The sequence below is a fragment of the Chrysemys picta genome, chromosome 12 (genome assembly GCF_011386835.1).
Source record: "Chrysemys picta bellii isolate R12L10 chromosome 12, ASM1138683v2, whole genome shotgun sequence".
NCBI lineage: Eukaryota > Metazoa > Chordata > Testudines > Emydidae > Chrysemys > Chrysemys picta.
The window spans coordinates 29070990-29085563 of NC_088802.1; the positions used below are offsets into that span (position 1 = coordinate 29070990).

At 49.3% G+C, this 14574-nt stretch overlaps 2 protein-coding genes across 8 annotated transcripts in view; one reads left to right on the plus strand and one right to left on the minus strand.

Moving 5' to 3' along the window:
• Window positions 1-14574, plus strand: part of LOC101937709 (zinc finger protein OZF-like) — a 40378-nt gene that overhangs the window by 10928 nt on the left and 14876 nt on the right. The gene's annotated exons all lie outside the window — the stretch shown is intronic.
• On the minus strand, window positions 859-3844 carry LOC135974454 (mediator of RNA polymerase II transcription subunit 15-like). Its single transcript, XM_065562621.1, has 2 exons — window positions 2767-3844; window positions 859-2216 (listed from the first exon to the last, which is right to left on the minus strand). The coding sequence occupies exons 1-2, from the start codon at window positions 3155-3157 to the stop codon at window positions 1714-1716; spliced, it is 894 nt and encodes a 297-aa protein (XP_065418693.1). The 5' UTR covers window positions 3158-3844; the 3' UTR covers window positions 859-1713.

Sequence of the window (14574 nt, forward strand, 5' to 3'; positions counted from 1 at the left end):
TGTGACAGTTGTTTGTGTTTCTCCCTGTTCCTGTACCTGTACGCCATGTCGTCACTCGGCCCTCCCTCCCTCCCTCCCGCCCTCCTTCTCCTGGTCCATCAGATACTACTTTCGCGCCTTTTTTCTGACCAGGCGCCATAGCTAGCACTGGGATCATGGAGCCCGCTCAGATCACCGCGGCAATTATGAGCACTATGAACACCACGCGCATTGTCCTGGAGTATATGCAGAGCCAGAACATGCCAAGGCGAAACCCGGACCAGGCGAGGAGGCGATTGCAGCGCGGCGACGAGAGTGATGAGGAAATTGACATGGACATAGACCTCTCACAAGGCACAGGCCCCAGCAATGTGGAAATCATGGTGTCACTGGGGCAGGTTGATGCCGTGGAACGCCGATTCTGGGCCCGGGAAACAAGCACAGACTGGTGGGATCGCATCGTGCTGCAGGTATGGGACGATTCCCAGTGGCTGCGAAACTTTCGCATGCGTAAGGCCACTTTCATGGAACTTTGTGACTTGCTTTCCCCTGCCCTGAAACGCCAGGATACCAAGATGAGAGCAGCCCTCACAGTTGAGAAGCGAGTGACGATAGCCCTGTGGAAGCTTGCAACGCCAGACAGCTACCGGTCAGTCGGGAATCAATTTGGAGTGGGCAAATCTACGGTGGGGGCTGCTGTGATCCAATTTGCCAGGGCAATGAAAGACCTGGTGATAGCAAGGGTAGTGACTCTGGGAAACGTGCAGTCAATAGTGGATGGTTTTGCTGAAATGGGATTCCCAAACTGTGGCGGGGCCATAGACGGAACCCATATCCCTATCTTGTCACCGGAGCACCAAGCCACCCTTGGTACGTAAACCGCAAGGGGTACTTTTCAATGCTGCTGCAAGCCCTGGTGGATCACAAGGGACGTTTCACCAACATCAACGTGGGATGGCCGGGAAAGGTACATGATGCTCGCGTCTTCAGGAACTCTGCTCTGTTTCAAAAGCTGGAGGAAGGGACTTTCTTCCCGGACCAGAAAGTGACCATTGGGGATGTTGAAATGCCTATCGTGATCCTTGGGGACCCAGCCTACCCCTTAATGCCATGGCTCATGAAGCCGTACACAGGCAGCCTGGACAGGAGTCAGGAGCTGTTCAACTACAGGCTGAGCAAGTGCCGAATGGTGGTGGAATGTGCATTTGGACGTTTAAAAGCGCGCTGGCGCAGCTTACTGACTCGCTCAGACCTCAGAGAAAAGAATATCCCCATTGTTATTGCTGCTTGCTGTGCGCTCCACAATATCTGTGAGAGTAAGGGGGAGACATTTATGGCGGGGTGGGAGGTTGAGGCAACTCGCCTGGCCGCTGATTACGCGCAGCCAGACACCAGGGCGGTTAGAGGAGCACAGCAGGGCGCGGTGCGCATCAGAGAAGCTTTGAAAACGAGTTTTGTGACTGGCCAGGCTACTGTGTGAAACTTCTGTTTGTTTCTCCTTGATGAACCCTCCAACCCCCCCCCCCCCCCCCCGACCCGGTTCACTCTACTTCCCTGTAAACCAACCACCCCACCCCACCCTCCCCTCCCGCTTGCAGAGGCAATAAAGTCATTGTTTTTTCACATTCATGCATTCTTTATTAGTTCCTTACAGAGGTAGGGGGATAATTGCCAAGGTAGCCTGGGATGGGTGGGGGAGGAGGGATGGAAAAGGACACACTGCATTTTAAAACTTTAACTCTTATTGAAGGCCAGCCTTCTGATGCTTGGGCGATCATCTGGGGTGGAGTGACTGGGTGGACGGAGGCCCCCCCACCGTGTTCTTGGGCGTCTTGGTGAGTAGGCTATGGAACTTGGGGAGGAGGGCTGTTGGTTACACAGGGGCTGTAGCGGCGGTCTCTGCTCCTGCTGCCTTTCCTGCAACTCAACCATACGCTCGAGCATATCAGTTTGATGCTCCAGCAGACGGAGCATTGCCTCTTGCCGTCTGTCTGCAAGCTGACGCCACCTATCGTCTTCAGCCCGCCACTTGCTCTGTTCTTCCCGCGATTCAGCCCGCCACCTCTCCTCTCGTTCATATTGGACTTTTCTCATCTCCGACATTGACTGCCTCCACGCATTCTGCTGTGCTCTATCAGCCTGGGCGGACATCTGCAGCTCCGTGAACATCTCGTCCCCCGTCTTACGTTTTCTCTTTCTAATGTTCACGAGCCTCTGCGAAGGAGAAACATTTGCAGCTGGCGGAGGAGAAGGGAGAGGTGGTTAAAAAAGACACATTTTAGGGAACAATGGGTACACTCTTTCATTACAAGGTCGCATATTTCGGCTTGCAGGCAGCCATCGTAGGCCACAGTGTTTTGGCTTTTTTAACCTTCTTAACATGCGGGAAAGGTTGCAAACAGCAGCGCATTTCCCATATCAAGGATGAATTGGGTTGTCCATTTAAAATGGGGTTTCAATGTAAAAGGAGGGGGCTGCGGTTTCCCGGTTAACATGCGGCACAAACACAAGTAAACCCCCCCCCCCCCCACACACACACACACGATTCTCTGGGATGATCACTTCACCCCTCCCCTCACCGCGTGGTTAACAGCGGGGAACATTTCTGGTCAGAAGAGCAGGAACGGGCGCCTCTGAATGTCCCCCTTAATAAAATCACCCCATTTCAACCAGGAGAGCTTTCTGGAGATGTCCCTGGAGGATTTCCGCTCCATCCCCATACACGTTAACAGACTTGCTTGCTTTTTTTTTTGTAATGCTTACAAATATTTAGAAAGTTACACTCACCAGAGGTCTCCTGTGTGCCCTGAGGGTCTTGGGTGAGTTCGGGGGTTACTGGTTCCAGGTCCAGGGTCACAAACATATCCTGGCTGTTGGGGAAACCGGTTTCTCCGCTTCCTTGCTGCTGTGAGCTACCTACAGTACCTCCATCGTCATCTTCCTCGTTCCCCGAACCGTCTTCCCTGTGTGTTTCTCCAGTGAGAGAGTCATAGCACACGGTTGGGGTAGTGGTGGCTGCACCCCCTAGGATCGCATGCAGCTCCGCGTAGTAGCGGCAAGTTTGCGGCTCTGCCCCGGACCTTCCGTTTGCTTCTCTGGCTTTGTGGTAAGCTTGCCGTAGCTCCTTAATTTTCACGCGGCACTGCTGTGTGTCCCTGTTATGGCCTCGGTCCTTCATGGCCTTGGAGATCTTTTCTAATACTTTTCCATTTCTTTTACTGCTACGGAGTTCAGCTATCACTGCTTCACTGCTTCATCTCCCCATATGGCGAGCAGATCTCGTACCTCCCGTTCGGTCCATGCTGGAGCTCTTTTGCGATCCTGGGAGGACTCCATCACGGTTACCTGTGCTGATGAGCTCTGCGTGGTCACCTGTGCTCTCCACGCTGGGCAAACAGGAAATGAAATTCAAACCTTCGCAGGTCTTTTCCTGTCTACCTGGTCAGTGCATCTGAGTTGAGAGCGCTGTCCAGAGCGGTCACAATGAAGCACTGTGGGATAGCTCCCGGAGGCCAATAACATCGAATTCCGTCCACACTACCCCAATTCCGACCCGCAAAGGCCGGTTTTATCGCTAATCCCCTCGTCGGAGGTGGTGTAAAGAAACCGGTTTAAAGGGCCCTTTAAGTCGAAAGAAAGGGCTTCGTTGTGTGGACGTGTCCAGGCTTAATTCGGTTTAACGCTGCTAAAGTCGACCTAAACCCGTAGTGTAGACCAGGCCAGAGAGATTGACTGTTGGGGCCATTGTCATGCAGCTGCATGATTCCATGCTTTGAGCAGGGAGTTGGACTAGATGACCTCCTGAGGTCCCTTCCAACCCTGATATTCTATGATTTTATGATTCTAGTCTTGCATGGCATTATAAAGCTTGGTAATGCTCAGGAGACTATTGGAAGCTTTGTATGCATGGGGTTCCCAAACTGTATTGGGGCAATTGATGGAACCCATGTGAATATTACTTGCCACACCACCACCAGGCTCAGAAAGGGGTATCACTCTATGGTGCTCCAAGGGCTGGTTGGTAATAGTGGCAGGTTTACAAACATAAATGCAGGGTGGTCCAGAAAGGTCCACGTAGTTAGAATCCTCCATTTCCCTGGCTCATGTAACCAGTCACAGGCCACCTGGGCAGAAAGAAGGAAATGTTTAACTATTGCCTCAATAGTTGCAGAATGACAGTGGAGTGTGCAGTAGGCCTTTTGAAGGGGAGGTGGTGCTGTGTGTGGAATAGATTGGAAGGTGCAGGGAAAAATGTGCCTAAGATTAAAGCTGCATGTTATATTTGCAGAATATTTGTGAGTATGGGTGAAAAGCTTGGTGGTAAGTGGGAGGCTGAGTTGCAAAGACTTGCTCAGCAGTTTGAGCACCCAGTAGAAGATAGAAAGAGCCAGGGCAAATCTGACAGGGATGCCTCTTGCTGTTACTGAGTCTCATGCCTAAAATGTACAGCTGTACATTCAGCTGTTTACCTGGGGAGAGGAAGAGGGAAATGGATTGTGAGCAATGAAGTCTTTTTTCACATGTGATAGAAGTGGACATTCCTTATTTTACCTTCTGTCTGTACCTTGATACTTTTGTAAAACCCCAGGAGTTATTTAAACTGTATGGATTTTCTGTGTAAAAGGCATTAATGGCTCTTTATGGATGAATTTTTACCAGTTTATAATTAAACAATTTATTACATACAACAAGAAATAAACCTTTAACTAAAATAATAGTGAAACAAAAAATCATAATGACAAAGTGCAGTGGAGGGCAGAACACAATAGAAGTGAGCAGTGAGTACACAATTTGCCTCTACCTATTCTTGTTCTTGGGCTTTCTGGTTTCAAAGTGATTGGGGCGTTACATGTCTCAACAGAGCTGGGCTCCGAAGGGCAGTTGTTCTCACTGCCCTGAGCTTGGTTATGAGAAGGGAGTGGCCTCAGAGCCCAGCTGCAGGGGGGTACAGTGAGGAGCAGATTCTGTTGTTCCTAGTATCCTGTATTGTCCAGGGGCTGAAGAACATGGCTGGGTTGTGGTTTAGAGCACTGCATTATCTGCTGCCTGTAGCAATAAGAAAACTGTACATTTATCACACTCATAATGTGTATTGATGATCACATACCTACAATGTATTGATTATCACAGGTTCTTTCTCAAAAATTTACTACAGAGACGTTTCTCTTTGGTTATATGTTGGTGTGGTGTGTGTGCATTAGAGAGAGACTCAATAACAAACAAGTCAGTGAGCTCACTATTGTAAGTGAACAACAAAAAGCTGTAAATAATGCTAAAGCTCTCGCATTAAGAGGTACATTGCATAGTTACAGCTCACTTGCACATCTTAAAGGATGAGGAAAATACAGATACAAATGACCAGGAGCATCTTAGAAGGCCTTGAATCTGCTGACAGCCATTCAGGGAGGCCAAAGAACCCAGAAATTATAGAACTAGACTGGATCTTTTATACCTTCTTGTCACAGTGCATGTTACTCACCCCTGGATTGGCACCTCCTGCTTGTTGTCTGGTGATTAGCTCAAGGCCAGCACCCCCTCTCCACAACTTGCACATTGTCACTGCATCTCTGCTGTCCACCTGCAGCCTCAGAAACTGTAGTGTCCTCTTTGTGGCTCAGCCTTCCGGCTGGGTCACTATCAATATGCCCCCCCCCCACTTCCAGGGGAATTTAGCTCCTAGTCCAGCCACTTCCCCAGTGGTGAGAGGGGGGCAGGGGAATCCCAGCCTGGTTTCTACTCCAGGTCCCAGCCCAGGGACCCTGTGGATTGCAGCCTACTGCTATGTCTTCCTGGGCCACTTCCCCATGTCCCTTGCATCTTCTTCATCCTTCCTCAGGGCCAGCAACTACGCAGCCTCAGCAGCCACCCAGGAGTTCCTCTTGCTCCCCAGTCTGCCAGCAGTTGCTCTGCCCAAGGTGCTACTGGGGTTGCAGCCTACTCCAGACACAGGTATCCCTTCTCAAGCGCCAGGTGGCTACTGATCTAGCACTCTCCTGCAGCTCTTTTTATATGGGCCTGCTGGGCCCTGATTGGCTGCTCCTCACAGCCCCTCCCCTATTGGCTGCTTGCTGCTCTATTAACCCCTTATCTGCCAGTGTGAGGCAGATGCCTCATCACACTATCTTTTGTGTAACCAGTTGGCTATTGAACCATATTTGATCACTTTCCATGTGCATAACAGGATTAATGCCTACTCATTATCGATACAAGTGTCCATAATTATACTTCCAATCATTAATATTAATAATTTGCATCAAGCATGTCTTAATAATTCCTAAATGCTAATATGTTCTAACTGCCTATTTACTGCCTAGTTACCAGATTGCCAAAGTGCCCCACCAACTCCTTGTCTCAGAATTACTTTTGTAATTCTGCAGTATGTCTGTACATTTGTTGTCATTTGTTTGTCTCTCAGAATGAGAGTGCAGAATTGATGCCCTGGGATTAACTTCTTGGGCCTGCAAATTTTTAGCTAAAAACTCAGGCATAACTACTCACTCCAGGCCTTGTACTAATAAAACAAGCCATTATCCATAGCCCAGACTAATAATCCAATTATTTGTGGCCTTCTACTTGCCCCCTATTATATTTCACTCTAGTAAGCAACACACACTTTCAATATTATATCCAGATAGTGTCCCTTTACATATAGCAAGCTAAGACTATACATGAGACAAGGCCATAGGTCAACATACCCTAAGAGCAGCATGTGCTGAAGCTGAGCATACTGGCTCTGTATTTCCTCCAGGAGTTGTTGCTGAATCTCCCTGTCTTTCTCCAGTGTTTTTTGCCATAGATACACTGTCCCTGGCCACTCCAACAATCTCTCTGGAGAACTCCGTTTCTTTTTGCCTCTCTCACCTCCTGATTGAGTGAGTTTGGGGGGGAATCGTACTACTAGCAATCAATGGCTCCATGTCTAGTTGGCAGCCAGTTTCAAGCGGAGTGCCCCAAGGGTTGGTCCTGGGGCCGGTTTTGTTTAATATCTTTATTAATGATCTGGAGGATGGTGTGGACTGCACTCTCAGCAAGTTTGCAGATGACACTAAACTGGGAGGCGTGGTAGATACACTAGAGGGTAGGGATCGGATACAGAGGGACCTAGACAAATTAGAGGATTGGGCCAAAAAAAACCTGATGAGGTTCAACAAGGACAAGTGCAGAGTCCTGCACTTAGGACGGAAGAATCCTATGCACTGCTACAGACTCGGGACTGAATGGCTAGGTAGCAGTTCTGCAGAAAAGGACCTAGGGGTCACAGTGGACGAGAAGCTGGATATGAGTCAACAGTGTGCTCTTGTTGCCAAGAAGGCTAACAGCATTTTGGGCTGTATAAGTTGGGGCATTGCCAGCAGATCGAGAAACGTGATTGTTCCCCTCTATTCGACATTGGTGAGGCCTCATCTGGAGTACTGTGTCCAGTTTTGGGCCCCACTCTAGAAGAAGGATGTGGAAAAATTGGAAAGTGTCCAGCGGAGGGCAACAAAAATGATTAGGGGGCTGGAGCACATGACTTATGAGGAGAGGCTGAAGGAACTGGGATTGTTTAGTCTGCAGAAGAGAAGAAGGAGGAGGGATTTGATAGCTGCTTTCAACTACCTGAAGGGGGGTTCCAAAGAGGATGGAGCTCAGCTGTTCTCAGTGGTAGCAGATGACAGAACAAGGAGCAATGGTCTCAAGTTGCAGTGGGGGAGGTCTAGGTTGGATATTAGGAAACACTATTTCTCTAGGAGGGTGGTGAAGCACTGGAATGCGTTACCTAGGGAGGTGGTGGAATCTCCTTCCTTGGAGGTTTGTAAGGCCCGGCTTGACAAATCCCTGGCTGGATGATTTAGTTGGGAATTGGTCCTGCTTTGAGCAGGGGGTTGGACTAGATGACCTCCTGAGGTCCCTTCCTACCCTGATATTCTGTGATTCTATGATTCTACTAATAATATATGTCGCTGTAATGGTAGTCTGTACAAACTAATGATAAAGATGTGTAAAACAGAGATCAGTGTAATTGCAGTCACTGGACTATAAAGGGGAATCCGGTTTGTTTAACTTGAATTGTGGTATGATGGAATCACTGAACATAAGCCACTCTGAGAGTTGTGCTGGATCACAAAGTCAACATGGGTCAATAACGTAATGCTGTTGCAAAAAAAGCAAATGCAATTTTAGCTTGCATTAAGAGAGGCATAGCATGCAAGTCAGAGTGTAACGAGAGGTCTGGACTTAACATGACTCACAGCCTTCTTGTGTATGGACTTAGCATAACCCGCAGCCATCTTGTATGCTCAGTCATCCTAAATTGGAAACAAAAACTATAGAGTCAGGAGAATTCAGCCTTGATATGGACAGATAAAAAAGTATCAGCTGCAACTACAGCCCTACTAACAGGAGATAGATAGATAGATATTCACAAAGTCATGAGAATGGGAGAGAATGGAAAAGCTAACCTTTCATTTCTGCAGCTTCTTTCTGATAATAAAAAGTATGTGCTTTTGCGGTTCCAAGTGTATCCCACTAACGAAGCATAAAGATAAGTAGACCTTCAGAAGTTTTTATGAACTTTGAAAAATAAAAAGGCTAATGAGTAGGCGGTCTTAGGCACGTGAACCCCTGTATCGTGAGAATGATTGGTTTTTGCATAGCTATGTTTTAAGTTAAATAACTAGTTAAGGCATAAATAAGAGAGAGTCTCATTTTAACTACATAATGAGGGTCAGAAAACAAGTTCATTGGAACTTAACTCTGGGGTACAGCTCAAGACCAAAGCTACTAGAACTTTTTAACCCCTGCATGACCAGACTGTGTAGAAGCCGGTGCCCCAGACAACACAACCCTGACTGGCCATCAGTAGACATCTATCTGTTTTATTGGGAGTGCTTGGTGTGTGTATTCTGTTGCTTTGTTGCTCATTGTTAATAAATACTAGTACGTGTACAAGGATATTCACTGTGTGAAGGCTCTTTCACTGGGAAAAGGCCTCACAAACCCAAAGAGCCCTGAGTCCACTGGGAATGGGTGTTTGCCTGGAGCCCACGAAGAGGTAAAGTTGGGTCCCTTGTACCCTGAGTACCCACGAGGATGGGTAGGGGTGGGAGCCCTATATTATGCCCTGAGTAAGCGGGAGGGTATGGGTGGAGTCGTAAATTATGTGGGTAACAGATTCGGTGGAGACATGCAGGCACCCTAAGGCCGTTTGGTCCGAATTGATTGAGTCTCACACAGTGAATAATAACAGAATACCCGTGCCCTTCTTCTAGCCAAAATTTGTCACCTAGTGGCAGAATGACTACTCCAAACATCAAGGAAGGAGACCCTGAGGGGTGGGGGCTAGCAGGGGCAGCTCCAGACACCAGCGCACCAAGTGTGTGCCTGGGGCGGCAAGCCGCGGGGGGGCGGCCTGCCGGTCACTGTGAGGGTGGCAGTCAAACTGCCTTCAGCAGCATGCCTGCGGGAGGTCCGCTGGTCCTGTGGTTTCGGCGGCAGTTCGACGGCGGGTACAACGAAGGCGCGGGACTGGCGGACCTCCCACAGGCATGCCGCCGAATCTGCGTTACTAGCGGACCTCCCACAGGCATGCCGCCGAAGGCTGCCTGACTGCCATGCTTGGGTCAGCAAAATACATAGAACCACCCCTGGGGGCTAGTTGAGGCACCCATCCTCCTTGGTAAGTTGGTAGCAAAACAAGTCCGTGCCCATATGCCTTTCAGGGAAAGGAGGCACTTGAATCTGCTTGTACGGGGTTTTAAGTGTATTGTAAAGGCATGAAGCCAAAACCAGAGAAAGATGTAATAAAGGCAGCATTATAGAAAGCTGCCAGTAATCTTTCAAGCATGGTGTTGCTCCAGGAAAAGCAACTGGAGGATTGTAAATGTGAGTTAGTGGTGGTTAAAGATAATTTGGCATTACAGGGTTTAGAGTTAAAAGCAGACCACCTTAAGAGACAGGAGCTGCAACTTAGTTGCAGGGGAGTGGAGAAAAAAGAGTTTCAAAATGGAAAATGGAGAATGAGTAAGTTAACATCTAGAATGAATGCATTAACAAATGGAGTTGCCTAGAAACAGTTAACTGCAGCAGAGAAGAGCAATCCTGCAATACATTTGGCATGCAAACAAAAGCAACAGATACTGGGGGAACAAATTCAGGGTTTGCAAGTGCAGATAACCACCCTCACTTTCCTCCCAGAGCTAGGATAAAAACTAGGGGTAAGGGTTCCCAACTGTTTTAATCCAGGGAGCCCCGTTCTTTGAGCAGAGCTAATTATATTGCCGCCATCTTCTACTTCTTCTTAGTTTGCTAGGGTTACCATATTCAAACATTTAAAAAAGAGGACACTCCATAGGGCCCCGGCCTTGCCCCAACCCCACCCCTTCCCCACCCCCATTCCAACCCCTTCCCCAAAATCCCTGCCCCAACTCTGCCCCCTCCTCTGAGCACCCCGCATTCCCCCTCCTCCCTCCTGCTCTGATCTTGGTTGGGGGTTTCTAAGTGCTTCCCTGCTCCCCACTCGCCCTGCAGCCCCCGCACCTCCCCACCCCTGCAGCCTCTGCGCCCCCGCCTGCCCTGCCACTGCGCCCCCCTGCCCCTGCAGTCTCTATGCCCCTGCCTGCCCTGCTCCTCCTTGCCCTGCAGCCTCTGCACACCCCCACCTGCCCTGCCCCTGTGCCCCCTGCCCCTGCAGTCTCTATGCCCCTGCCTGCCCTGCTCCTCCTTGCCCTGCAGCCTCTGCACTCCCCCGCCCCTGCAGCCTCTGTGCCCCCTGCTCCTCCTCTCCCTGCAGCCTCTGCACCCCCGCCTCTGCCTGGCGGGGGCTTCAGACGCTCAGCGGTGACCGGGGCAGTGCGGGTCCCTGCAGCCCCAGCACATGCCGCACTCCTCGCCCCGCGCCGCAGCCTCCTTCCTGCCGTGCGGGGTGATGGGGCCGCAGGAAGGGTCCCCCAGTGGCCGGGGAGTCCCTGCCCTCAAGGGAAGCCCAAGCCGTTGGCTGGGCCCAGCCTCCCCATGGTCCTGTGGGCTCGGCTGGGGCGCACGGTCCGCCCGACATCCGGGGGCAGCAGCGGCCCCTTCGCCGCCTTCTGCAGCTGCGCCCCCCTTCCCCTGCCCGAGTTTGCTACAATGTAGCCGGGCGGCTGGAATGCGCTGCAGACCCTGCAGGTCGTGCTGGGGTTGGGCGGACCCTGGCTTATGCTGCCTCCCTGTTTTCCCGGACATGTTCGGCTTTTTGGCAATTCCCCCCGGACGGGGATTTGAGTACCAAAAAGCCGGACATGTCTGGGGAAATCTGGATGTATGGTAACCCTATAGTTTGCTAAATTTGCTGCTGTTAGTTTGTACTTTAACATGACATCGCGGGGTTAATTGGTTGCTTTCCATCCCCCTCACACTTTTTTTTTCCTGAAGTTTTAGTGAAGGGTACTTTGGATATTTATGTGAAAAGTTGGTGTTTTGTTTTGTTTTGTTTTTGACAAAGAATGACAGAGGTCTGCTGTATTCCACAGAAATTTTAAAGCAACCACGGAGACAAATATTTTTGTGCCTTTTCGAACAATTCCAAAGTAAAGAAAGCACCGACTAAGGCAACTGTGTTGCAGGGATTGTACTAGGTGACTAAGCCTTTACCAGCAAAATGTACCACGTTAAGCAAAAAGCATAAGAATCAAGTCAATGACACTGTAGAAACAGCAGCTGATAAACACAGCACTCTGAGTGTGAGAAGGGAGCCTTTAAGATCACAGAATTTAGTTGCTATGGTAAAAAAGGTCAGACTTTGCCTGTTTTTGACCAGTCTAACTAAATATGATGTCCGCTCTGGGTCAGGCTCTGCAGAAGTTCCATTGGCCCTAGTGCCCCTTCCTCTTTCCCACCCCTTACCCAGGTTCTAAGTGGGCAGGGGTGGCTCCAGGCACCAGCGCAGCAAGCGCGTGCCTGGGGCGGCCTGCCGGTCGCTGTGAGGGTGGCATGCAGGCGGCTTTTGGTGGCACACCTGCGGGAGGTCTGCTGGTCCCGCGGCTTCAGCGGCAATTCAGCGGCGGGGACGCCGATGGCGCGGCACCGGCGGACCTCCCGCAGCCATGCCGCCGAATCCACATGACCAGCAGACCGCCCACAGGTGCGCCACCGAAAGCCGCCTGCCTGCTGTGCTTGGGGCGGCAAAAAACATAAAGCCGCCCCTGTAAGTGGGAGACAAAATGAAACATGCAAATTGTGAGGTATTGTGGCCTGGTGTGCACAGGACCATGGTATTCACAGAAGGGAGTATTAGGACAAACATAATAATGCCCAGGATTACAGGCAGCACACGCATATATATATTGCTGGGTGCTTTTTCTTACATTGACACTAGCAATAAAATATTTTGAAGGACAACCTAGATATTAAATCCACTGTAGCAGCTGTGTTAGTATTGAGTCCAGAGCACTTGCAAGGTCATAAGCCAGGGGTCGGCAACCTTTCAGAAGTGGTGTGCCGAGTCTTCATTTATTCACTCTGATTTAAGGTTTCGTGTGCCAGTAATACATTTTAACGTTTTTAGAAGGCCTCTTTCTATAAGTCTATAATATATAACTAAACTATTGTTCTATGTAAGTAAATAAGGTTTTTAAAATGTTTAAGAAGCTTCATTTAAAATTAAATTAAAATGCAGAGACCCCCGGCAGGGCCGGGTCCAGGCACCAGCGTAGCAAGCAGGTGCCTGGGGCGGCCAATGAAGAGGGGGGCGGCACGTCCGGCCATTCGGCAGCAATTTGGCGGCGGGGCCGTTACTCCCTCTGGGAGTGAAGGACCTGCCGCCAAATTGCCGCCGTAGAATGAAGCAGCGGTAGAGCTGCCGCTGATCGTGATCACAGCTTTTTTTTTTTTTTTTTTTCTGCTTGGGCTGGCAAAAACGCTAGAGCCGGCCCTGCCCCCCGGACCGGTGGCCAGGACCAGGGCACTGTGAGTGCCACTGAAAATCAGTGCGTGCCGCCTTTGGTTGCCTACCCCTGACATAAGCGAACATAAGACATAGGAAGGGACTTCCTGGGACATCAAGTTCAGTCCCCTGCTATTTCAGACAGTCCTGTCATATCATCCTGTTCAAGCCCCATCTTCAAGCTAGTTAGGTTGTTTTCTCCACTGCTCCACTCTCTTACAGATCCTCACTCCTCTGATGGATAGAAACCTTCTCATTTCCAGACTAAATTTGTACATGGCCAGTTCATCCTCATTTGTTCTTCTGCCAACATCTTTCAGCTTAAATACCTCTTCCCTGTCCCTGTTGTTCATCCCCTGATGTATTTGTACAGAGAATTCTGGTCCCCTCTCAGCCTTTGTTTCTCTAGGCTAAACAAGCCAAGCCGTTTCAGTCTACTTTTGTGAGACAGAGTCTTCATTTCTCTGAGCATCCTACCAGCCTTTCTCTGCACCTGTCCCACTTTGAATTCATCTTTCTTGAACATGGGTGACCAGAATTGTACACAGTGTTTCAGAGAAGGTCTTACAGTGTCTTGTACAATGCCATTAATACATCCCTATCTCTACTGGAAATACCTTGCCTGATGCATCCTAGCATTGTATTTGCCTTTTTCCTGGCCACATTACATGGGTAACTCATAGTTATACTGTTATCAACTAAAACACCCCAGTCTCTCTCCTCCTCTGCTGTTTACAACTGATGAGCCCCTAGGTTATAGCAGAAATTCTTGCAATTAGACCATAGTGACCTTTCACTTTGTACTATTAAATTTCATCTCATTTCTATTACTCCAGTCCCAAAGCGTATCCAATTCTTCCTGTGTAATAGTCCAGTCCCACATTGCTCATGACCACTCCGTGAGACAGCAGGTCTGACAGCTGCAGTGGGAAGAGCAACAGCAGACTAGGGAACTAACTGATGGTGCTGCTGCTTGGCCTGATGGCCAGTAGGCAGCAGCAAATTCCAGCCCTGGTGCCACCCTCTCTTCCCCCTCCCACTAGAGCATCCAGTTGTTTCTCCTCCTCACTACCATTGTCCTGCTGTCAATGAGCAATTCTGGGTGGGGAATGAACCACTCCATACAATTCATGGGTGGAAGTGTGCATGGACAGATGTGTCCATTGTGATTTGGTCATGGGAAGTTCCATTCTTATAACTGACATACTTGGGTGGGGGGCAGGAGTTCACATTGTGATAGCTGGGAGGAATGAGCTGCTAACTTGTAATAAATGATTTGTGCTGCTCAATCTTTTGGTGTGTGAGTGCTTAGCACACACTAGAGAGGAAGGAATTTCATGACAAAACTTTTAATAAAATCTCAAATCAGCACCATAAATTATAATAAAACTGGCAATGAGGAAATGGAACACATTGAATCAGACAGGCAAATCAGTACAGCTCACTGATATGGTTCTCACAGGTTATCCATTACAATGATGATTCCTTTCCTCCTCCCCTCCCCCGCATAGTGCAGATGTGGGCACCCATGCCATCTCTTACTTCCCTCATCCGCCTATACCCTACCTCTCTTATCAGAGGTGCACTTTCTGGCTGTCTATACCAGGCTCATAAACTGGGTTTATTCTACAGTGAAGAGAAACCCACAGACAGCAAGTCTTCTATTACAATCTGGTTTATTTTAATCCATAACT